Source organism: Achroia grisella, unplaced genomic scaffold, assembly GCF_030625045.1.
Source record: "Achroia grisella isolate CSIRO2021 unplaced genomic scaffold, CSIRO_AGI_Agris_v1 utg660, whole genome shotgun sequence".
Lineage (NCBI taxonomy): Eukaryota > Metazoa > Arthropoda > Insecta > Lepidoptera > Pyralidae > Achroia > Achroia grisella.
The window spans coordinates 8,295,890-8,322,757 of NW_026712984.1; the positions used below are offsets into that span (position 1 = coordinate 8,295,890).

Consider the following 26,868-nt stretch of genomic DNA (forward strand, 5'->3'; position numbering starts at 1 on the left):
AAAATTATTAATTATTATATAAAGGTAAATAATTTTACTTTATTTTTAATTTTCTAATCTTTTCCATCTTTTTCGATGTTTTCACTCATTTTTCTTTTTAAAATCATCCATATTCAGGTAACTCGAGACAACACGAGTTACCTGAATTTCAACTCAAGAAATATTATTTATTCAAATAGTAAACTCATAAACTCATTACAAGTACTTTTAAATAGTCATATTTTGATTCTACCACTCATTCGGAACGCAGATTCATTACAAGAAGAATGAGCAAGAAATTTGTGTGTTGCTCTTTTTAATAGATGTCTTTATTATATAAATACTTACACAATAACAAGTAAGAGGCATACAATAAAGCTGATCACCTGCTTCTTCCTTATCCCATTTATTTGTGGTCGTCGTAATATGTTTTTCTCTTCCATTCATCCCTGTTCGCAGTCATCTCGTCATTTACTGCCTTTCTTACCATATCATCTTTCACACAGTCCATCCATCTCTTTTACGCCTTCCTCTGCCGTTATAACCATCCACATTCATATGTGTATCTTCCTTATGCATGCGATAAAGCTATGAATGTTATTAATTTACAGTAGACAATAACCAGCCGCCGGTCCTGATAGTGGGATCTGGAGTGAGTGCAGCAGACGCGGTGTGGCTCACACTCCGCGCCAACCGTCACGCCCTACATCTGCACAGGACACCGGCAGAAGCGTTGGCACGGCTGTCTCCTCAGACCTACCCGGATTATTGCCAGGTATTTTAAATCTTGAGGATACTGTGTTCTCGCAAACACTGCTAGCGGGGGCGACTGACCGGCGAGTGACCTTTAGCGACTGAGCACGGCTGGGAATGATGCCCCATACCAAGTCACCTTCACTTGCCACTGCACCATCGGCGTAAGCACGTATGTGCCGTTTCTTTCTGATATGTATGCATATAAATAAAATGGGAGTATCTGTTTGTAATGTTGAAATAACCGTTTTTTACTACATGCATATGAATATAAATACGATACATACACCAAAATAACATTTTTTTACAATTTTTGTTGGGACTTTTATTGGCAGGTAGCTGTTGTAATTAGGAGTGACATAGGCTACTTTTAGTTTTTGAAAAATAAGTTAAATTCTACGCGGACGAAGTCGTGGGAACAGCTGGTTATATATATAAACCTTCCTCTTGAATCACTCTATCTATTTAAAAAATCCGTTGCGTAGTTTTAAAGATTTAAGCATAAATAATGACGGACAGACAGCGACATGGACTTTGTTTTATAATATGTAATGATTATGTATGTATTTACAAAAAAAAAACTTTATATCAGTAGTCTAGTATATCCATAACACAAGCTCTGCTTACCATGTGTAGATGGCGCTGCGTTAATTTTATACTATTTATTTTATTTTATTTTATTTGGGATACAAACAGTTTCACAATGTAGTATGTATTTAAGTACATAGATATGAATTAATAATAGTAAAACCAATACAGATATCCACGGGTTAAGTTTACTATATAATGATTAAAATATGAAATTTCTCATTTACAGGTATACAAGATGATGTGTGATAGAACGTCCGGCGATTACGTCAACTATACCTCTTACCCAGAGCACGTGATAGTCGACGTCACACCCGAGACCACAGACTCTCCAGAGACCACAGACACAGAATACGACACCAGGCTGAAGAGAGTCAAACTCCTCAACATTGTCACAAATGAAGTCCAAGAAGTGACTGTCTCTATTATTACAGTGTTAATCGGATCGAAGCCAGATTTGTTCTTCTTACAAACGAATTTCAGCTTTGACTGCATAGATATTGATTGCGTTAAATGTAGACGAAGAGATGAGAAGAGAAAAATAGATAACAGAAGACGCAGCTTCCTAAAAGAGCACTGGCATTACCTAAAATCAATATTGGGACAGAGCATCCAAATTTGCAAATCAAGATTTAATTACAGTGAAATTAATGGCAACACCGATACCAAATGTATGATGCCGGACTGCAATAAAATTGAGACGTGCGCGTGCAACACTGAGCTGGATAATGAATGTGATTATGAGGGTTATAAGAACTCTTTAGAGGCGAAGTTCAGTTGTCAATGCAATAGTAACCCGTATTCAAATGGTATAGGGTTCGGAATTGATCCGGAGAAGCCAGTGGATGGTAGGACCAACCCAGTGGCCATAGACAAAAGTACGCACGAATTATTATACGCCCCAAAAGGTATATATGCCTTAGGTCCCCTAACAGGGGATAATTTCGTCCGTTTCATCCCCGGCGGAGCGCTAGCTATAGTGACACATATACACAAAATGAAAACAGAAACCGAATGACTTGCCATAACCAATACTATGTGATTGAAACATTTAATGTCATTTCAGTTTACAATAAAATATTTTTATACCCAACTTTGTTTTTCCTTACATTTAATCATCATTACATAGTATAAAACAAAGTCGCTGTCGCTGTCTGTCCGTCTCTATGTATGCTTAAATCTTTAAAACTACGCAACGGATTTATTTAATAGATAGAGTGATTTAAGAGGAAGGTTTATATGTATAACTAGCTTTTGCCCATGGTTTCTCTCGCGTTAATTTATCCCCTTGGGGGTAGAATTAATCAAAATCCTTTCTTAGCGGATGTCTACGTCATAACATCTACCTGCATGCCAACTTTCAGCCCGATCCGTCCAGTGGTTTGGGCTGTGCGTTGATAGATCACTATGTCAGTCACCTTTGAGTTATATATATGTACACCCGTGCGAAGCAGGTAGATGTTATGACGTAGGCATCCGCTAAGAAAGGACTTTGATTAATTCTACCCCCAAGGGGATGAAAGTTTATATGAAACTTTGTCAATTTTAATAAACCAATCGGGCTGAGACTTTGCTTGCATAAAGCTACTTAACCTGATATGTGCCTATATAATTACAGTAATAATGTAATATATAAATAATAAAGATCAAATATAATTAGAATTATAATATAAAATGTATATTCTAGAAGGTTCATATCATCATATAATCATGTTTTTTTTATTTGTATAATTTAGAAGTTCTGTTTTGACTTTTACGGACTTTATATATATAAAAACAAACCTGTGTATACCGGAGGACTGTTCCGTTAAAAACAAAAGGGCAATATAATTACTTATCTTATATATAAAATTCTCTTGTCACAGTTTTCGTTCCCATACTCCTCCGAAACGGCTTGACCGATTCTCATGAAATTTTGTGAGCGTATTGAGTAGGTCTGAGAATTGGTCAACATCTATTTTTCATGCCCCTAAATGTTAGGGGTAGTCCACCCCTAATTTTTTTTTTATTTTAAGGCAAAATAACATTTGTCGGGACAGCTAGTAGCTCTATAAAACACTACACGTTTAATTGCCGCCCCCGTAATACAATGTAAAACTGTGTTTTATCCATTATAGATAAAATGTGTTGGATAATATAAAGTGTAGGAAGGCGTAGTGCCTTGGAATAAATTCAAATTCAAATTTAAAAATCTATTATTCATGTAGGACATTTTAGCCGCTTATGAACGTCAAGTTTTTACATTATAATATTTTTTTCACTACCATCCAGTTCGGTATATAGATCCAATTCAAAAGAACTGGCAAGAAACTAAATTGAATTACTTTTTTTTTAAAAGCCAGTTTATTTACAATGTATATTTATATAGGTGTCTATGTCTAACATTAAATGAAAATCCTGTGCATGAAAACTATTGCCATGCACGCTCGTCATTCAAGTAATCGTTTAGTGAGTAATAGGCATTGCTCAGTAAATATGATTTAACAGATGTCTTGAATTTATTTAAGGGTAATTCCATGGGTAAAAAATATGGTTTTGAAATAGATATGTATTAAGAAAAATTTTGAGTTCAAGATACAGTGCAGGCGCCGCAGGTCATGGGTAAAGAACTTAAGACAGTGGTTCCAGAGCACCAGATCTCTGATCAGAACAGCGGTGTACAGGGTGGAAGAGGATTGTGGGTAATGTGGATTAATAACCCCATCGCTAGGATAACGGGAATTGTTAGTAAAATAAAACGACGTATTACATTGACTTGTGGCACAGAGAAAAAAAAATTTATAAAGAGAACAACCAAATATATTTACCGATATTACACGACAGATAATAATAACAATAATATCTCAGGACAATTAACACAGCGCCATCTAGTCCCAAGCTAAGGAGAGCTTGTGTTATGAGTACTAGACAACTGATATAAATACATGGATGCATTTATTTTTTTAAATAAATACATATTATACATAGAAAACACCCAGACCGATACAAACAATCATACTCATGAATACAAATGTTTGTGCCGTGCGAGGAATCGAACCCACGACTATCGGATAGTAAAGCGGTGTGCTAAACCACTAGACCACCGAGGCTGTCGACAGCATATTGTATAGATTATTATTGTATTATTCTATAGATATTATACTTTTAACAATTAGTGTCCCCATTGCCATGTACATATACCATGTTTGGCTGATCCCCACGCGGTTCTGCTTAAAAAAAAATCATGATAAATTCCTGGTGAATTTGTCACGATGTGGTAACTGACCTGACCTCATGCTCATCTTATCATCCTCCACTGGTGCCCCGCCAGCGTAACCTATTAGCGCAAACGGAAGCATAAACTCATTCATATATTAAAAAAAGTGTGTCAACATCGCAATAATGTAATCAAATCGGATTCTGCGTTTGTGCTATATGAGTCAGAAGTTATCTGCTAGTTACACAAACATAGCGGCATATATATATATGCATAGATGTTGTACGTCAGTGTCGTTGACCTCATTTTAGATAGATATGATTGTGATTTGACTGTTTTAACCTTTTTTCAACACTTTTGCTCGTAAAGAAAATCTAAGTTTACCGGTTTTCGATATATAAGGTACCGGTTTGGAATATATAAAGGACCGGTTTTCGATAAATAAAGATACGGTTTTATATATATAAAGTACCGGTTTTCAATATATGAAGTAACGGTTTTAGATATATAAAGTACCGGTTTTCGATATATAAAGCACCGGTTTTCGATATATAAACAGTTCATAAAACACCCGCGTTATAAACAGAAATAGTGAAGTTATATTGCATAATTTATTATTTTTTCAAATTTCAAAATCCATCATTTAATTTCCAAACTTTTTTGTGTTATTATATAGACTGTTGTCTGTTTGTAATATTGAAATATTTTTTTACTACATGCATATGAATATAAATACGGTACATACACCAAAATAACATTTTTTACAATTTTTGGCCGGACCGTTTTTACGAGACTTTTTTTTGGTAAGTAGGCGATGTAATAAGAAGTAACTTAGGCCACTTTTATTTTAGAACAAATCTTTTAATTTAGAAAAATAAAGTTAATTTTCACGCGGACGAAGTCGCGGGTACAGCTTATGCCTGGATGAAGACTTGAGGGATGGTGGATTGATTTATAAACGAATCGACATCTGTTTTTTTTTCAGTATGACAACATTTGTAGGCTGCCAGTTACAATTTTATATTTAAAAATACACAATGTTTATTGAAAGTGATCATAGACAAAATAAGACACAAACAAGAGTTTCTGATATTTTTATTTTTTATACATCGACACACATTGTTACTTACCCTAAAAACATTTATAAAAAAATGCGAGTTAGATCACAGATGGCACTCTACTCTTTGGAGCAGACAGAGTTTAAAAATTAACAGGTAATCTTAGGTACATCTAATTATTTTACAATAAAATATATTAATTTTATATAATTCAATTATAATAATTTTGTAAAATATTATTATGTAAAGGTACAAAACATTTAAAATATTAATATTATTACATATAAAAAACCAACATACATAGAAATTCAAATAAAGGAGCGATAATTTAGTTTCAAACAAAATTGATATCTATACATATAAATAAAATTAGAGTGTCTGTTTGTAATATTGAAATAACCGTTTTTTACTACATGCATATGAATATAAATACGGTACATACACCGAAATAACATTTTTTACAATTTCTGTCTGTCTATATATTTGTTCCGGGTAATCTTTGAAATGTCTGGACCGATTATGACGGGACTTTTTTGGAAGGTAGCTGATGTAATAAGGAGTAACTAGGCTACTATTATTTTAGATTATTTTTTTGTTTTAGAAAAATAAAGTTAAATTCCACGCGCACGAAGTCGCGGTAACAGCTAGTCTTATATATAAAATTCTTGTGTCACAGTGTTAGTTACCATACTCCTTCGAAACGGTTTGACCGATTTTTATGAATTTTTATATGCATATTCAGTATGACCACCCCTTATCTTTAGAACATAGAACATTAATATCATTAAATAATGCCCAATTTACACTCAGCCCGAGTGGGCAGGGAAGTGAGCAGCTCGAGAGTGGAAACACTTCCCATGCCATTGGCGCTGCCACTCGCGCTGCCCGGCGCTCCCTCGATTGTCGGTTTTTCGTGCGCGATTCAAAGGACTGGCAGCGCGAGTGGCAGCGTGTTTTTACATTCAGCCCTCTCGCTCAGTTGTCGCCCGGCAATATTTCCGGCAGCGCGAGTGGCAGGGGAAGCGGCTGAATGTAAACGTATATGTATATTCAGTAGGTCTAATCAAGTTGGCCAACCCTAACATTTATATAAATAAGTAAACATTTAATTACATTCATTCACTTACAGCACCTTTGCTTAAAACGGTTTCCTAGCTAACATCCTTACCTAACACCTGATTTAGTCATTTGTGCCCATAATTACAAAAAAATTAACCAACCAACAGTAAAAAAATTCTAGCTTGTCCTTGCGTAACAGACAATCCAACATACATATATATATTCGGACTACTCTTATGCTGTTGGCCGCAGCTGTCCTTTACAGCTTCACCGGACGATAGGGGGCGAGTGCAGATGGCACTCCAAACCAAAGGAAGGACTTATGGAGCGGCTGAAGGACAACTCCCGCCTGACGGATACGACTTTAGTCTGGCACCGCTAGCTCGAACCACGGCTCAGGCCGTCGTAATTTCGATCCCCGTTTGAATTGGACGGGGGATCGATCGAGCGCCCGGTTGATTGCGCGGTATCGTGTGTTTGGGGTTGTCGTCTTCGCCGGCGAGGACGGTGTCGTGTGTGTGTGGAAAAGTATGGTCGGGACGGAACGGATGGACCCGTGGGGAGGTTGACTGCCGTTATGGGGTCGTCGTAATGGACTGATATTGAAATTTACAAACCTAGACGCTTTTTACTTACAGTATTTTATGACTAACTACGTATTTGTCAATTTAATTCACAATTCGTATGTTCGAGCGCTATCGAACATGAGCTATTGACAGCCGCTAGGCCGGGACACCTTTCACTTTGCCTTGCGCCTACGACGTCACCGCACGCGTACCTTATTAATTAGCTAATGTTCCTTGTAATATTATAACTCCTCGTATTAAATATAATAACTTACAGTCCACTACTTATTTTATTTACGAGTTAACAACACGTATATTACATTTGTATTATATACAGTTTCTTTTACGTTCACGTAAATAATCACCATATTAAGTTTAAAGGCAGTATATGTTTTATCCAGGGGGAAAAGAAGTGATAGCAATGGGGAAAGTGACTCCATTACAAGCATTACACCATGTCAGGTTAACCTCCACGTGGTTCCCCCTGGAAACCATCGTGATAAATTCATGGTGAATTTACCACGATGGGCTTACTGACCTGACCTCATGCTTATCATCCTCCACTGGTGCCCCGCCAGCGTAACCCGTTAGCGCAGGCGGGTGCACCATTACATTAACATCTATAAGACTATTTCTTATTCATTTATGACAAAATATATATTTTTATTACAATAATGACATTTATATATAGTAATTGAGTATAAAAAAAAATAATCCTAGACAAATAACACAGTGCCGTGTAGATATATATTTTTTAAATACATATATGTCATACATAGAAAACACCCAGACCGATACAATCATACTCATGAATACGAATTTTCGCACCGTGCGAGGAATCGAACCCGTGATTCGGAAGTACAGTGTTCAGGGAACAAAACACTGATTTTCAGCTTTGAGGGTACGTGAAAATAACAAATAAAATAAATATATAATCAAAAGAGCAATTGGTGACCCAACCCACCACAGGGATATTCGAATATTGAGTCATTGTTAAAATTTAAGATGAGGTAAAATGTTAGGACACTTGATACGGCACAATGAAATTATGTCAGTTCAAGTGTATGTATGTATGTTCAGTTCAAATCAAGTATTGAGGGTACGATAGAAGGTAAGAGGAGAGAAAGACCAAGACACAGCTACATCAAGCAAATTAAAGATGGAAATGGAGTTGTGTCATATCAATAGTAAAAGAGTATGTTGGACAATCGCGGAAAGTGGTAAGAGCTCCACGGACAGGAGTGTCATTCTTAAATTATTAACGAATGTACTATAATATAAATTTCAATTTTTCATTATATGTTTTGAAAATTATACTTACCATTTCTAAACATAATTAATTTCTTCCTAAAAAACTTTAGTTTAAGTTTCTTAAACAAGCACTTTAATTGTATAAAATTTAAGAAAAAAATTAATAATTATAAATTTTAGATTGTCTTAGATGGGGCATGGCACTAAAAAGGTTGGGTAACACCAAATTACAGTATTTTAATTAATTGGCCTGCGGTGGAGATGGGTTATTTATCACTTCGACATACTTCCTCAAATCTTCGGCCAATGACTTTGGTAACCCTAAACCATCCACGTGACCTGGTTCGGCGATACAACCAGCAGCTGCCAACAGAGCAGTCTGTCGCAAAGTCCTTACAGGTACTGATATGAGCCATGACGTCCTGTGTCTTAGGTCCCCAATACAGACCGGCGCCCGAAATATCTCTTTATTTTGAATAACGTACCTCTCTTTTGTGTTGACATCGGTAAACTCCCACGGGTGTGTCAGGAAGGAGTCTACGTTGTAATATGAACGAGGTTTCAATCTGATATACAGCCTCCTCGCCCCGTTAAAATCCCGCCACCAAACGTCGACGGGACGAGATGTTTTATTCACAAAACGTAAGTACACCCGCTTTTCTGACTCTATTGATCTTATAAACACTCTTTCTCCATTATCGTTGGTCTCGTACAATAAATATTGGTTGTTTAAAGCCATTGTCGAAAAATAATGCATGAAGTTTGCTAACATTTTATTTATGCTTTGGTCACGTCATGTTTCCTTTATTGAACTGTGCGAATAATCTGATCCCTTTTTTTTAATGTGTTATTAAAAATATTTTCAAATTTACCGCCAAAAATTCTATTGGTATGTTGGTACCATGACGTCAGAAAGACAGTTTCGTCGATTCTGTGTACATAATAATGGCTGTTTGCGTTGCTGTAATTGGAAAAGATGTAAGTTGCTTGATATATCTTCACACTTTTTCTGAATTAGAGTCTCATTAATTGATGATGAATGTATACACTAAATAGATAACACTACTACTACTTGTTTTTTAGAAAAAAATCTAATTTACAAATCAATACATCATCACCTCCCACTTTTTGACTATTTACACTGTCAGTCCGATTGTGTCAGTCACAAGTCAGTCGGTCATCAATGCCTTAAACCATAGACAATATGGTAACTGGCCAGACGTAGTGATTACTTGCTCAGTGATTTAAACTATAATCTTGCCCATAGTAGTTCGCGGCTGACATAGCTCAATTTAGTTCGCAGCTTTCATGCAAACTAGTTCATTCGTGACCAATAGGTACATATGTATTTTTGTATTTAGACAAATATTTTTGCAAAAAATGCGTTCATGTTTTAGCAAGAGAATGCGTATTTTTTTAACAAATAAGAGGGCCTGTTAGTTCAGTCGCGAACTATACAGCCTATCTCTTGTGATACTTCTGCAATGCCATTCCAGAGAACTATGACATTTGCCTCTAATCCTGTATCTGTATATTTCATCCCAATAGCAATAAATATCTGATTTAATTAAAATATATGTATAGATCTCTCTAATTTGCAGAATTCTCCTTTATATATCGGTGGGATAGGTAACGATACGAGTACAGACAACGAACTGTCCCGACAATGGCTTGTACACACGGCATTAGACGCGTTAGAAGAAAGGCTGGCCACTACCAATAACAATACATCGGGCTCAAATTCAAATGCTACACGCACTGATATGCGTGATTTATATTTGGGATTGCTCTATTCTACAGATACACATAAAATGTGAGTACATATATATACTTTTGTGGCTTTCAGGAAGTTTCAGTGTATTAATAATATTATAGTACATATTTATATGTTACAGTATACAATAAGACTGTATTAATAGTTGTATATATTTTTATATTATTTCTTTATACGTATTTTATAGTACAATAACTTAAATTATACAGTTTTAAAGACTGGAAGAACAGATTAACTTTTTAACACAGAATAAAAAAACAATAATATATATGACAGTTCTATATAATGTTACCATTAAAAAATGAATTGGTATTTCAACAAACTTGAAATTACAATACGGGACTAAACACTATCCAATTACTTCTTTGTTTAATAACCTATTGACGGTAAAATAAAATGTCTACATTAAGATCGGTGCTTGGAATGTTTGCCATCATCAATCGCATTTTGATGAATCTTTACAATAATATAGCATATAGATCAGAATAATATATAGGCTATAAATTTCGGGTGTTACCGCGGGCACAGCCAGTATTTTATATATTTCCCTTTGATGGGGTGATACATTTGTCATTGCGGGTGAACATAACCAAACAAGACAACTATAAAAGAAATGATGATCATTATTGATATTATTATTGTTCTCAGTTATGGATATGTAACGAATACTCGTATTAAACTCGTACTGGTCACGAGTTCAAGTTCGCCGAGCGGCAGCAATATTAGAGATGCCGAAGTACGGACCGCCTTGCGCAGGCTGCATGCTCTGTACGCTGACGCTATTTGCAATCCATTCCACTTACCCGGAGATCAAATTACATCGCAGTAAGTAATGCTATATTAATATGAAATATTTATAAAAAAAAAAAGTGTAGTTCAGATTAAAAGTGAGTCTAGCTCATTTTCAAGCTGTACTACACTAGAGTTTTTTTTATATTATTGGAATGGCAAAGAAATATACAGTAATGAGTAACCATCGACTATATTAATGAACAGCATGATTTTCATGTTATGTCACTGTCTAATCTTACTTTACAACCAAAACACGGCACAGCAAAGTGCTTCGCTGCTGAGGCTCAGTTACTCCTTCAGGTGATTATTAACAAAGCCTACCTCGGAAAATCTGTAATAGAATATTATATTTATTAATAGAATATAAGAATATACTATCTATCAGTATATAATCCAATTAAATATTTTAGATCAAATAATTGAGATTGCGAATCTTTAAAGTAACTGTTTTTAATTTGTTGGAATTTATTGTGTGTCTTTCTACTAAGTTTTATTATTATATATATTATTTTTGTTACAGAAAATTCGACAAGCAAGTAAAAAATTTAATGTTGAATAATGTATAAACTGCTAGTTACAAGTAATGTAACCTAACATGTGTAAAAATATATAATTTAATTTAATTTGTATTGAATGTCTATTATTTTTATTTTGTATTGTAATATTCAAAAGAGAATAATAATAAAATATATTTAAAATATGTCTTGTTCATTATTAATACTACACATGTCTGATTCTCTTTTGTATTTTTGGTGTATCTGTTTTTTTTATCTTTTAATAATATTCTGAATTAGGTAAATAAGATTCTCGTAAGATTTGTCGCAATCCATTGACTGCTGACAATACATTGATTAGATAATAGACTTGTCCCAATCGATTAACTGCTGGCAATACTTTGACATAAACGTAAATTTACAATCAGTAACTAATAATATAATTTTATTTCAAAAAGAAGTCCATTGTGTTGTTTAACAACGTACGTAAAATAGTGATTACTTGCTTTGTGAGTACGAAAGCTAATATAATTTGTCTATGGTTTGTTTCATACGTAAGTTTGTCAATTCACAATGATAGACTGACAGACACTGTCATTAAAGACGTCAATATTATGAATCAAGAACTTCGCTTTGGATATTTGCCTCTTTTCATGAAGTGAATCTTCCTCGCTGTTCTCCGGTTCAGCGCTGAGCAATTTTTATTGTAAAGTTGTTTATCTCGACCGGGAAATCGCATCAACATGGTGAGTATACATTCTAAAATTTCCGTCCGTTGTTATTTTCATGATATCTTTATTATAAATGTAAATTATGATGGTCAAATCGTGGTGTTTGCGATATAGGTTATGTCTGTCCACGTGCTATGATTTGGCGCTTAATTCTTAGTAATAATGCTTAAAATTTACTTTTTTTAATAAAATAGGAACCGAACCAGAAATGATATACAGCAATAAATTAAATTAACCTGGATATATCACACCATTTTATTGTCTATGTCTGCTGTACCAAAGAAAGTAGATTTTGTAATGTAATAGCAAATATGTATTTTATATTATTAATAAATATTTTACAATCTTACTAATAAGTGGGCATGGATGCATGTCTGTTACTCCTTCACGCAAAAACTACATGGAATGGGTTTTGATGAAACTTTACATAAATATACTTATACGTCAAAATAACACAAGCTATAAATTTCAGGGCACTGCTATTCTTATTATATAAAAATATATATTTAATCTGTAAAACACGTGTATCTGTGATTTGAAATTGTTACAATCTATATCATCAATAAATTTTAATTCACGATTATATTGTGAGGAATCGAACCTCCGACCATAGTAAGTAAATCTATATGTCAAACTAAAAGCCTATAGAGCCTGTATTATATATGCAACGGTATAACATTTCAGGCAGCCGCTGTAGTGTCAGGCAAGGACATTGAGAAGCCCCAGGCGGAGATCTCGCCCGTCCACCGCATCCGTATCACCCTCACGTCCCGCAACGTGCGTTCCCTCGAGAAGGTGTGCGCCGACCTCATCAATGGAGCCAAGAAGCAGAAACTCCGCGTTAAGGTTTGTTCACTTTAAAAAAGATTTTTCCTAAGAAAATATCCCATCCTGGGGTTTTTGGCTGGTAATAGTCAGACAGTGGTAAGAGGCAAGCCTTGAGGAAGAGACGGGTAAATCCTTACCTTGTGAGGCCTTATCCTTTTTCTTAAATCCTTACCCTTAAGCTGTAATAATAACCTTCCCCCCCCCAGAGGTTACTAGTTAGTAACCTCTGAGCTAGTTCACCACACCTGACAACTACCTGACAACCCTCCAAAATACCTGAAAAGAACATATCTACTGGATTTGGATAAGCAACACTCCAGTTCTTAATTCCTGAATGTATGTTGGAGGGCGTCATTAAGTAAGAAGTCAGCTATCTAGTAGTAGTAATAGTAGACATACTGATCGCGGATAAATCAGGAACAACAATATTACATAGATATAGTTATAAAGCCCAATTTACACTCAGCCCGAGTCAAGGGCGGATCCAGCTTTGGCGCCAGGAGGGGGTCAAGTAGTCGTGGTCAAGTCATGAACTTATAATTGAATTTTGATAACAGTATATAATTTTGATAGTAGTATACAAATAAAAAGTAGGTATTTTATTAATGTACGTAAGTAATGTACTTAAAAATATTTATTATTTATAGTATACTTGAAAAACTTAACACTTAATAACTTGTACATATTGCCATCTTCTCTTGAAACATCCAGAGAAGCACTATTTAAATATAATTAATTAAATATTGAAGGTATGTAGTTACATAAAATCTGTATGGCTGTAAATATATAAATAAAATCATGTTCAATTAACACTCCCCCCCTCCCCCTGGATCCGCCGATGGCCCATGTGGGCAGGAAAGTGAGCAGCGCGAGAGTGGAAACACTTCCCATGCCATTGTCGCTGCCACTCGTGCTGCCCGGCGCTCCCTCAATTGTCGGTTTTTCGTGCGCGAGTCAAAGGACTGGCAGCGTGTGTTTACATTCAGCCCTCTCGCTCAGTTGTCGCCCGGCGTTTTAAGCGGAAGGTAAGGAAGAGTCGCCCGGTAAATAAGTATGAGGGCTGAGTGTAAACGACACTCACTCGCGACGCTGACGCGGCAATATTTCCGACAGCGCGAGTGGCAGGGGAAGCGGCTGAATGTAAACGTAACATAAGATGCGCCCAGATGAAGACACAGTATGTTCTATAATACTGTGTTCACCAGAGTGGCGGTATACCATTACTCTTCAAAGTGCAGTGCGTGATTTGCTCGTAGCATGCTCTGCTCATAGGAGAGTTACAATTCCTTACATCTTCATCATCAGAGTTGGTACTGAGGAGGTGGGAAAGGTACAAAGGTGATATTAGCAATAGGGATTCGTAAATTCATTACTGCTGCCCTTCATGAAGGGGAACTACTGGCCGAAGGGAGTGGTGTATCGGCGCTACCGTGGCAGATTGCCGTCGTCTGTGCCGTGTCACAGAGGCATCATCATTGCCTTGCCTTTACCCCATTATTTGTGGTCGGCGCAGTATGTCATTCTCTTCCACTGCTCTCTATCGGTCGTCATATCTAAACATACTCTTCTTTTATTCATATCATGTTTCACACAATCTATCCATCTTTTCTTAGGGCGTCCCCGCCACAGAGGCAATATATATTATTTCATACTAGCTACCCACCCCGGCTTTGCACGGTTGTACATGTATTATACATATAAACCTTCCTCTTGAAACACTATCTATTAAAACAAAATCGCTTCAAAATCCGTTGTGTACTTTTAATAATTTCAGCTTACATAGGGACAGACAGCGACAGCGACTTTGCTTTATACTATGTAGTGATGATTAATCTCTATATATGTTAGTCTTAATCTTAATCTTATATATAAAATTCTCGTGTCACAGTTTTCGTTCATATACTCCTCTGAAACAGCTTGACCGATTCTCATGAAATTTTGTGAGCGTATTGAGTAGGTCTGAGAATCGGCCAACATCTATTTTCATCCCCCTAAATGTTAGGGGTAGTCTACCCCTACATTTTTATTTTTTATTTTAAGGCAAAACAATGTTTGCCGGGACAGCTAGTATATAATAATATTATAAACGCGAAAGTTTGTGAGTATGGATGGACGTTTGATACTCTTTCACGCAAAACCTACTATACGGATTTTGATAAAACTTTACAGTAATATAGCATATTCATCAGAATAACACAGGCTATTTTTTTATTGAAATTTAACGCGAGTGTAGCCGCGGTAAATAATATTACGTTGACTGATATAAAAATAATCAATTTTTTTAATATCAATAAACCCAGCCAACAAACACCTTGAAACTCGATTCCAGATGCGTTACCCTGAATATCAGGTTACTCCTAATGCTTAAAATACACGGATTAATTTGAAAATGATGAAATTCCAGGGTCCAGTCCGCATGCCGACCAAGATCCTCCGCATCACGACGCGTAAAACCCCCTGCGGTGAGGGTTCCAAGACCTGGGACCGCTTCCAGATGAGGATACACAAGCGCGTGATCGATCTGCACTCACCATCTGAGATCGTGAAGCAAATCACATCCATCAACATCGAGCCGGGCGTAGAAGTAGAGGTTACAATTGCCGACGCGTAGGCACAACTGCCAATAAACTATTTTGAGTAAAACTGTCTTTTAATTATAGTTCTTAACTTACCGATACGCGCAGCTTCCTCTGTATCACACTTACTTATAATTTATCTTTATACTAACTACTCACATGGGTGTACATGTATTATATTTCATTCAGAACCGAGCAGCCAGAATCATTGGTAATCAACGTCTATGTGACGGAGTCGACCCATTGGCTTTGCGCAGAGATATTGCGTCTCTGTGCATTTTCTACCGCATATATCACGGGAAGTGTTCTAGGAATTGTTCAGATTAATACCAGCTGCTGCTAAGTTTCATCACCGTACCACCCGCCAGAAACTAAAATACCATCCTAATCATCTGGATGAATGGCGGTCTCCCACAATGTGGTTTTCTATAGACTTGCCACGCACAACCACATTGTGGAATCACCTTCCAGCAATGGTATTTCCGAACCGATACTATATAGAAACCTTCAAGAAAAGAGCTTATTCCTTTTTAAAAGGCCGACAACGTACTTGCAATTCTCCTGGTGTTGCGGGTGCTCATGGGCGGCGGTAATCACTTACCATCAGGTGAGCCACATGCTCTTTTTTCCCCTATGTTATAAAATATATATATCTATAAACCTTCCTCTTGAATCACTCTATTTTTTTTTATACCACGTAGGTGGCAAACAAGCTTACGGCCCATCTGATGGTAAACGGTTACGCCTGAAACACCAGGGGTGTCACGTGCGCGTTGCCGACCCTTAAGAAACCTTAATATACCCTTCCTGAAAAACCCCATGCTGTAGTCTCTCGAGAAAACCTCGGCAGGTAGTTCATACCACAATGTAAGTGTACGCGGGAGGAAGCTCCTCTGAAACCGCATTAAAAAAACCGCTTCAAACTCCGTTGCGTAGTTTTAAAGATTTAAGCTTACGTATGGACAGACAGCGACAGCGACTTTGTTTTATATTATGTAATTATTTATTTCATTAGAATTAAATTACAGAATACCTAATAAAGTACAAAAGGCGTTCGTAGTCATATTAGTAATTCTGCTTATTTTGACTAGATGGCGCTGACTTACTGAGATTTGCTCTGCGAACATTCGACAATTTTTTTTTCTGGCAAATTGAGTACAGACTGACAGTTTGTTGTAAAACCTTACGCAATTATTATAAAACGAATTACTAACTTTCGTCAAACGGGACTTAGGTAAAACTAGTTTGTTGACATTACGTAAGCTTTTATTAGTGTAATCACCTCCTTTTTAAAACTCTAAATATATATGAATATTATATTGATTATTTGATCAATCAATCAATAAATTTATTTTTATTTTACATTATATATTACAGGGGTGGTAAACGGTAAATTTAACAGTTTCTCTATATTCTACCCATAAGTTGGTATGCAGAATTGAATGTTTAAAAAAATTTGTCATAATTATAATTTGACCTAAAAAAAATCTTGGGTGTGTTTCGTTTGATTGTGTGCGGACAATCAAGTATTGTATGCAGTGAATTTACGGGGCCCTGGGCTAAATCTACTTAGGGACCTACCTAATTATATTACTCAACTAAAAAAATACACCGACCAAAAACAAGCGACCAGAAATTCCCCGTTCCTTTCTATAGACGCGCACTTGCATCGGTTGATTGATCTCAGGGTTGCCAACCTTATGATAGGTTTTTTAACATTCTAGATATTTTTTTATAGTCTAAATATCGTTTCAGTGGGGATAGGGGGCCCTTTGTATTGTCGGGCCCTGGGCTGCAGCCCAAAAAGCGCTAAAGTAGATCCGCCCCTATATACAGGGGTTATTTTTTTTTAATGGATAATTATGGAATGGTGCACCCGCCTGCGCTAACGGTTTACGCTGGCGCGGCACCAGTGGAGGATGATAAGATGAGCATGAGGTCAGGTCAGTTAGCCCATCGTGACATATTTACCAGAAATTTATCACGATGGTTTCCAGGGGGTACCGCGTGGAGGTCAATCTGACATGGTACAATTGCTAGCATTAAGATCATCAGTCCACATTACTAACGATCACCTTTGCTCCCTGTATACATGGGTGGTAAGTGGTAAATGTAATAATTTGTACTATATTCTGTTCTGTCGTAATTATCATTTGACTGAAAATAAACCTTGGGTTAGTTTAGTTTGACCGTGTGCGGAGCCCTTACGCGCTTTTCGTGCCACGTTCTAATATAACAGTCCCATTTGGAACGTAAATTGACCGTAATCATGCGTACGAACAGGATATATGTATGTTACAATGTAACATTGTTATATATATTTAAAACAAACTCATTTACTTATTAGTTTTTAATTTAGTTTTTGATACTTTGTCTACTGAAGTGCAAATACACTGACTGCAGGCAATGGCGGATCCAGGGGGGAGGTGGTGTCATGGGGGCCATTTATATGTATAGATTTTGACTCTAATGAATTAGAGCTAGTTGGTAGTTTGTATTCACAGATTTCAACTTAAAAATGTAAAGTTAAAATAAAAAAATTAAAAGAGCAACACGTTATTTTCTCGATCGTTCTTCTTGTGATGAGACAGATTTCCGAATGAGTAGTGGTTTAAAAAACTAAATACACTTTTGAATAGTCATTCAAAAGTGCTTTAATGTAAGTTTATTTGAATAAATGATTATTTTTTCTATTGTATTCTCCTATGTGAAAATGGTACCAAGTTAATATGTAACTTTGAAAACTGATAAAAACAAAACTAAGTAACTAAGTAGGGTGACGGCACCAATAATGAACAAGACCCTTTTATGGACACTTAGAAAATAATAATTAAATATTAAGCTAGAACACACTTATTTTTGCTCCAGCAACACCTTAACTCAAACGTCCACCTTTTAGCTGTCATAATGTCAAATGTCATCGAAAACGGCCATTTTGCTTCAAAATGGCTGACCGTTAAATTTGTCGTGTTGGATGTCGCAAACAAAAATCTGTTTTTATTGTGAAAATCGTTAAGAGAGTGAGTATTGTTTTTTGAAAATTACTTCAATGTCTTTGTTGTTTCCTGTACAATCATGTTATTTTACTTAAAGTTAAAGGATTTTAAAAGAAAATTAAAATTAACATAAACCGGTAGATTCAATATTTTAATATTTTTTACGAGATGTTCATTACTGGTTTCTAGATTATCGAAACCTCTAGTAATGGACATGTGTCGAAAGTTAACTTTTAGAGTATTTTGTGAGAATGTCGCTTAAAATAATTCTTTATGTCATAACAATTATTTATTTAGTCGTGATTTTTATTTTGGACAACTTCTACCAGTAATGAACATGTGTCCAAGATTGGATAATTTTTTGTGTCTATAATTGGTACCACTGGATTTCGTAGATGGCGCCAAAAAAAGATTACACCCCTGAGCAGATGGGGCAAGCTGTTGAAGCAGTCAGACAGGGAGAGAAGATTGCTACGGCAGCAAAGAGGTGGGGTGTTCCGCGTATTACACTATATAATAAAATATCGGGCAAAAGTCCTTTGGAGTGTGCAATGGGGCCACAAACAGTTCTTTCAAAAGCCGAAGAAGACATTTTAGTGAAATGGTTAGTAGCAATGAGCGAAAAACATTTTCCAGTAAATCGTGAATTATTAATGGAAAGCGTACAAAAAATAATTGTCGAGCAAGGGAGACCTAGTCCTTTTACTAATAATAAGCCAGAGAAAAAATGGTTTCAATCTTTTTTAAAGAGGCACCCAGATGTCGTCGAGAAAACCGCGCAAAATCTTTCCAAATCGAGAGACGATGTGTGTGAAGAAGCTTTGCGAAAATGGTTTTCTGAAATCGACTCATATTTAGAATAAAGAGGCCTCAAAGACATTTTGAAAGATCCAAGCCGAGTTTTTAATACTGATGAAAGTGCTTTCTTTTTGTCACCAAAAGCAGGCCGAGTGCTTTGCAAACGGGGTGAAAAACACCTTTATAACTTTAGTGGAGAAGAAAAAGAGAACCTTACTGTTCTTGTAACAGCTAATGCTACGGGACAACTTGCTCCCCCTATGATTGTTTTCAAATATGAAAGAGTACCGGCGCACATATCAGCGAGCGTTCCCGGTGATTGGGGAATAGGAAAATCAGAATCGGGGTGGATGTGCGGAAGCACCTTTTATGAATTTATCACAAATATTTTCGATCCTTGGCTACAACAGGAAAACATAAAAAAGCCTGTTCTATTTTTCTTAGATGGACATAAATCACACCTAACGTTGCATTTGTCAAATTATTGTTCAGAACATGGCATAGAGATAATAGCATTATACCCGAATTCGACGCACATTCTGCAACCTATGGACTTGGCAGTGTTTCGTCCCTTAAAGGTAGCTTGGCGAAAAGAAGTTTCAAGATGGCAGCTAGATCACCTTGGACAAATATTAAAAAAGGAAAATTTCGCCCAAGTATTACGAAATTCATTAGCTACAATTTCAAAAGACTATATCCAAAGCGGGTTCAAAGCTGGAGGTTTGTACCCATTTGGACCGGATTATATTGATATGAGCAAAATAAAAAACAAAAATTTAACCCAAAAAGAGCATGACCCAAAACAAAGTGAGTTTATGAAATATTTAGATAAAGAAATAATTCAGCTTTTTTCACCCCAAAAGTTAGAACTTTTCAATAAAATGTATTACAAGGATAGAGACACTTTACAAGAGTTTTTACATCCAGAAGATGAGTCATTGTACGTGATTTGGGCCAAAAATAAACATTTGAGCCAGAGCGTTATCCAACTAGATCCGACATCTCAGACAGATTTAGCTGTAGCTTCAAATGAAGTGCAGCCTTCGACATCGGGTACTGACAATGTTATAGCTTCTAGCCACTTAAATGAAAAGTCCACTAACAACCGTTCAATGCCACAAGAGCAACCTTTGGAATCTATATTAGACAAAATTATGCCATATAGTCAGAGCGTAATCCAAGTGACGCCGACATCTCAGACAGATGTTGCTGTAGCTTCCAATGAAGTGCAGCCTTCGACATCAGGCACTGGAAATTTTATAGCCCCTAGTTCCATAAATGAAAATACCACTGAAGACCGTATAACATCAACGCCACAAAAGCACCCGTTAGAGACTGTATTAGGTGTAATTATTCCATCACCATTTATAAATGAAAGTTAAACTTGAAGTGGAATTCTTTTATATTAAATTGTTTATTAGTCTTAAAAGCATAGAGTTAAGATATCTTATAAATGAAAGTTAAACTTGAAGTGGAATTCTTTTATATTAAATTGTTTATTAGTCTTAAGAGCAAAGAGTTAAGATATCTTATAAATGAAAGTTAAACTTGAAGTGGAATTCTTTTATATTAAATTGTTTATGTTTATTAGTATGAAGAGTACGTAATATTTCTTTTATGGGTAAGTTGCTAAAGACTGAAAAGCCTACGTTGAAAAGTCGAATGATTAAAGACTGAAAGTAACAATGTTTTTATTTAATCCATCTTCCTTTTGACAAACTTTTATTTAATTTCCTGTCAATACTATTGATAATACATATTCTGTGTCCATAAATGGATGTTCTTAATTGGGGATACATAGTTCAGGGATAGTCCATAATTGGGTGTCCATTACTAGATTTCAGATGTATATCACTGGGGTTTAGCGATCTCCTATTTTTTCTATTTTTTTTTGCAAAATGTATTGGTTTGTAGTAAACAGTAGTAAGTTTATTGTATTCTTTGTTTATTAATATATTTGCCTACTAACTGTCATCCATGTTCACTCAAAAAATCTGATGTTATTCAAAGAAACAAGAAATCGTCTGCTTAAAATGTCCATAATTGGTGCCGTCACCCTAATAGTACTGGTATTAGACAACTTATAGACTTAATTAAATACTTTTTTAATTATTAGACAATGTTTTTTAATCAATGTCTTGTTTAATTAAATACTAGCTGACCCGCACAACTTCGTCTGTATCGCACTTACATGAATATTTCAGTTTACATAATCATTACATAGTATAATATAAAACCACAGATAACATAATATTACATAGTCACTGTCGCTGTCTGTCCCTATGTATGCTTAAATCTTTAAAACTACGTAACGGATTTTGAAGCGGTTTTTTAATAGACAGTGATTTTTGAGGAAGGTTTATATACATATGTAATACATGTACAGTCGGGGCGAGTAGCTAGTATCTTTATTCAAATAAACTTAATATAAGCACTTTTGAATAGTCACATGTTTTTATTCTACCACTCATTCAGAACGCAGACTCATCACAAGAAGAATGAGCTACAAACTTATGTGTTGCTCTACATCTACATACATCCAAACTTTCGCGTTTATAACATTATGCTACGATTACATTCAGCCGCTTCCACTGCCACTCGCGCTGCCGGAAATATTCCCGGGCGACAACTGAGCGAGAGGTCTGAATGAAAAACACGCTGCCACTCGCGCTGCTAGTCCTTTGACTCGCGCACGAAAAACCGACAATCGAGGGAGCGCCGGGCAGCGCGAGTGGCAGCGCCAATGGCATGGGAAGTGTTTCACTCGTGTTTACACTCTCGCGCTGCTCACTTCCCTGCCCACTCAGGCTGAGTGTAAATTGAGCATAATAACACATTAAGATTGTTTGTTTACGAAAATAATTAACTGCACATTTGAATTGTCAATCAATATATGTGTAATCCTTGTTATAGTATATATGTAGTATAAGTAGTTTAATAACATAACTCATCACATTATTTACAGTTTATTCATACTTTATATATTTTGATAAAAAGCTCGATGTTTAATATTTATGTAATTTTTTTTTAGTAATAAGTATAGTATAAGTAAGGAGCCAACAGAATATCAGCGCTGCAGAGTTATCTGTAGCATTATGCTGAGTTGGCTACATTTTCACTTTTGCGGCAAATAAAGTCACCTAAATATCTTTTATTAATTTCATGATTTTTTTTCTCATGTATGTTATATGTCTGTAATTGTGAATATAGAATTTATCTATCTATGTATCTAATTGTATGCATCGAACATGCGTCCATTAGAAATTGTGCTCGACCATTAAAATCATCAACTACTGCAGAATTATTATGTAGGTTACCTAATTCTTATTTTTACTAATAAAACCAATTCAAACATGTATAACTTTGTATAACGCCTAATCATTTGCTTCATAAAACCATTTGTGAGTCCGCCATTTTTCGAAACAAAAGGCCAAGGAAAGCACGCAAGCTTATCGATGAAATTAAATTCTCTAAAATTCTGTAAGCCATATTGCTATACCTTTAAGGTTTATAATCATATACGTTTTTTTGCGTGCCGGATAATTGTATGGAACATTTCCGGTGTTTTTAGGAGTTTTATATGATTGATATTGCCGACGTTTAGTTTGTTTTGTGTTCTTTATTTAAACTGTAGTTTTAGTAATAAAAATAAAAAGGAGTTCTTGGAAATAGCATAAACAATGAATGAGGAAATAGAAGATTTAGTTCGAAAATATGATATTTATGTTTATGCCCACTGAGCAAGTTTTCACTACGTTTTAAACAAATATAATTAAATATTATATAATAGTACCATCTATTCTTTTTACTCTGTATATTTTTTTTATTTTGTAATGGCGGTATATTAATATAATGATGTACTATGATATAGGTCACAGATAAAATAATATTACAATGGCATACCAGCCTGAAGTCAATACGATTGCGAATAGTGTTTTATTAATCTGAAGGAGTTTTTTTTTAGTATTTTAGCAAAGATTCAGGATTCAATTCACATTAAGGTTATTTACTTACCTTAATGTGACCGACACTAAAATTGAATCTGAAACGGGTTGATTTATGTATGTTGTATGATTATTTATACTCCATCATCACCATCATTAGCCCACTGCAGTCCACTGCTGGACATAGGCCTCTCCCAAGGCACGCCTTTGGGCATTATACTTACAATTTTTTTTTTATAAATTAATGGCGAAAGTTTGTGAGTATGGATGGATGTTTGTTACTCTTTCACGCAAAAACTATTGAACGGTTTTGATGAAACTTTACAGTATTATAGCTTATACATCAGAATAATAGAGGCTATAAATTTCACGCGGGCACAGCTAGTAAATAATAATGTTTTTTTATGACATTGTTATTAATATTATAAATGTGAAAGTTAGTTAGTGCTTGTTTATGGTACGATTGAAAATTGTTGCATTTTCGTTTGAGAAGGACCGATTGTTTTATGGCGGTCATTCAACGTCATGCAGATGAAATCTTGGTCAAATGCTGGTAATTTATATACGTAGAAATAGATACCTAGTTAAATAGACTTTATATGGAATAGTAGCACCAATTTTAAAATTACCTATGCTATGATGTAACATTGTAAAAATATAAGTCGATTGTCTCTGGGCGGTGCTACGCGCCATTGCACATAGACAATCGAATGAAATATGACCAATTTTTATTCCGTACTTGTTTGACTGTATGACCTTGTATGATGCCCTTTGTAGAGGATAACTTCCTGGCATCTTCATAAATGGCTACATAGGATACAGAATACCTACTTCGAGTTAGGTATGCCACAGATAACATAATATTACATATGTATACATACAGTCGTTTTTTTTTAGAAATTATTTGAGGCTTGAACAATGTGTATTTTTTTTATTTATTTTAATTCTTAGGCTCCCGCTGTGATTTGATATAGGGGAAGTTTTTAATAGAAGTTTTCACTGTATTGTATATATATTATATTATACATATTTTCATAATTACACATATATTATACATAAAATATTATATTAAAGTATATACCAGCTAACCATTTTTTTTTATGGATGATAATGGAATGGTGCACCCGCCTACGCTAACGGTTTACGCTGGCGGGGCACCAGTGAAGGATGATAAGATGAACATGAGGTCAGGTCAGTTAGCCCATCGTGATAAATTCATCTGAAATTTATGACGATGGTTTCCAGGGGGAACCGCGTGGAGGTCGAACTGACATGGTACATTGCTAGCAATGGGGTTATAAATCCACATTACTAACAATTCATTTCCCCCACAGCTAACCATAAGGTAACCACAGAAAGCGGTTGATGGGCAATGGTGGGAAAGGACAGACCTATAATTTTATATATATATATATATTATTTATCTCAGGACAGAATATTATCCATTCATATTATTGCATAGCAACCATAACTTAAAATGGAGCGGTGGACGGCGGACGGTGGTCGGTGGAGGGGTGGTGGGGTCGATGTACCCCGGAATCAATACAGCCTGGATGTTAGCCCAGCCCGGCGGACCACCCGCACCTAGCACTTAACTAAAGATTAACCAGCAGTTAACTCACGGTTATAGAGAGGATTGATAACCCCATTGCTAGGGGGGAAGGGGATTGTTAGTAATGTGGATTGATAACCCCATTGCTAGCAATGTACCATGTCAGGTCGACCTCCACGCGGTTCCCTCTGGAAACCATCGTGTTAAATTCCTGGTGAATTTGTCACGATGGGCTAACTGACCTGACCTCATGCTAATCTTGTCATCCTCCACTGGTGCCCCGCCAGCGTAAACCGTTAGCGCAGGCGGGTGCACCATTTCATTATCATCCACAAAAAAAAAAAACCCCATTGCTAGGGGGGAAAGGGGATTGTTAGTAATGTGGATTGATAACCCCATTGCTAGCAATGTACCATGTCAGGTCGACCTCCACGCGGTTCCCCCTGGAAACCATCGTGTTAAATTCCTGGTGAATTTGTCACGATGGGCTAACTGATCTGACTTCATGCTCATCTTATCATCCTCCACTGGTGCCCCTCCAGCGTAAACCGTTAGCGCAGGCGGGTGCACCATTCCACTATCATCCACAAATAAAAAAAAAAACCCCATTGCTAGGGGGGGGAAGGGGATTGTTAGCAATGGGAACTAGTAACTCCCATTGCTAAAAAAAACCACGTGGTGAAACCATCGTGATGAATTCTTGGTGAATTTGTCACGATGGGCTGACCTGACCTCATGCTCATCTTGTCATCCTCCACTGGTGCCCTGCCAGCGCAAACCGTTACCGCAGGCACCATTCCATTATCATACACAAAAAAAAAAACCCCATTGCTAGGGGGGAAAGGGATTGTTAGTAATGTGGATTGATAACCCCATTGCTAGCAATGTAACATGTCAGGTCGACCTCCACGCGGTTCCCCCTGGAAACCATCGTGTTAAATTCCTGGTGAATTTGTCACGATGGGCTAACTGACCTGACCTCATGCTCATCTTATCATCCTCCACTGGTGCCCCGCCAGCGTAAACCGTTAGCGCAGGCGAGTGCACCATTCCATTATCATCCACAAAAAAAAAACCCCATTGCTAGCAATGTCAGGTCGACCTCCACGCGGTTCCCCCTGGAAACCATCGTGTTAAATTCCTGGTTAATTTGTCACGATGGGCTAACTGACCTCATCATATACAATCAGCGTAAACCGTTAGCGCATCACGATGGTTATAAATTTACCTCAACCTATATATACAATCGGAAGTTATCACGATGGTTTCCAGGGGGAACCGTGTGGACCTCCACACGGAAAACTCCCCCTGGAACCGTGATAAATTCCTGGTGAATTTGTCCTGCTATTGGTCGTAGCGTAATGTTATATAGCTTAAAGCCTTCCTCGACAAATGGACCATCCAACACAAAACAAATTTTTCATTACGAACCAGTAGTTCCTGAGATTAAGTAGATGTGACGTGGTCGACTGGAATGAGTAGTCATGCTCACTAAAATGTCCAGACATGTGGCGGCGTGGTGGGCCGGGTCATTGGGCTCCCTAAAATATGGTCGAGCGCAGTGATGGCTGGCTCATCCGTCTTACTCGTGAACGAGTGCTGCTTGTAGGGACTGGTCTGCTTATCACTACGACTGATTTAATCTTATTGTATATTTATATTTGACCCAAAAAAATTAGTGCTGGTTGGTAGTTTGTATTCACACGTTTCGACTTGTAAATGTAAACTTACAAGGATTATTTAAAAGAGCAACATATAAGTTTCTTGCTCGTTCTTTTCGTGATGAGACAGCTTTCCGATTGAGCGGTAGATAAAAAAAATTGTTATGACTATTCAAAAGTTTAGGGGCCGTTCAAGTATTACGTAAGCACTATAGGGGGGCGGGGGGGTCTTTTCTTTGCTTATTTTGGATGACATGGGGGTGGGGGAGTCT

At 36.4% G+C, this 26,868-nt stretch overlaps 4 protein-coding genes across 5 annotated transcripts in view; 3 read left to right on the forward strand and 1 right to left on the reverse strand.

The window, feature by feature from the left end:
- The window catches only part of LOC131849607 (oxidative stress-induced growth inhibitor 1-like), a 33,811-nt gene extending 31,406 nt beyond the window's left edge, over nt 1-2,405 (forward strand). For both annotated transcript variants that reach the window (XM_059199714.1, XM_059199713.1), the window contains 2 exons: nt 591-754; nt 1,550-2,405. In XM_059199714.1, coding sequence (XP_059055697.1) covers nt 591-754; nt 1,550-2,338 — 953 coding nt within the window. In that variant the 3' untranslated portion in view covers nt 2,339-2,405. The remainder of the gene's footprint in view (nt 1-590; nt 755-1,549) is intronic.
- A 6,236-nt stretch (nt 2,406-8,641) lies between these two features.
- On the reverse strand, nt 8,642-9,575 carry LOC131849576 (protein Vhl). The gene has a single exon (XM_059199670.1). The coding sequence runs from the start codon at nt 9,220-9,222 to the stop codon at nt 8,692-8,694; it is 531 nt and encodes a 176-aa protein (XP_059055653.1). The 5' UTR covers nt 9,223-9,575; the 3' UTR covers nt 8,642-8,691.
- LOC131849578 (trafficking protein particle complex subunit 2-like protein) lies at nt 9,381-11,686 on the forward strand. The gene is made up of 4 exons (XM_059199672.1): nt 9,381-9,428; nt 10,052-10,263; nt 10,873-11,049; nt 11,537-11,686. Exons 1-4 carry the CDS (start codon nt 9,396-9,398, stop codon nt 11,580-11,582), a joined length of 468 nt encoding a protein of 155 aa, XP_059055655.1. The 5' UTR covers nt 9,381-9,395; the 3' UTR covers nt 11,583-11,686.
- Nucleotides 11,687-12,146: 460 nt separating this feature from the next.
- LOC131849577 (small ribosomal subunit protein uS10) lies at nt 12,147-15,712 on the forward strand. Its single transcript, XM_059199671.1, has 3 exons — nt 12,147-12,256; nt 12,926-13,087; nt 15,474-15,712. The coding sequence occupies exons 1-3, from the start codon at nt 12,254-12,256 to the stop codon at nt 15,678-15,680; spliced, it is 372 nt and encodes a 123-aa protein (XP_059055654.1). The 5' UTR covers nt 12,147-12,253; the 3' UTR covers nt 15,681-15,712.
- Nucleotides 15,713-26,868: the final 11,156 nt, after the last annotated feature.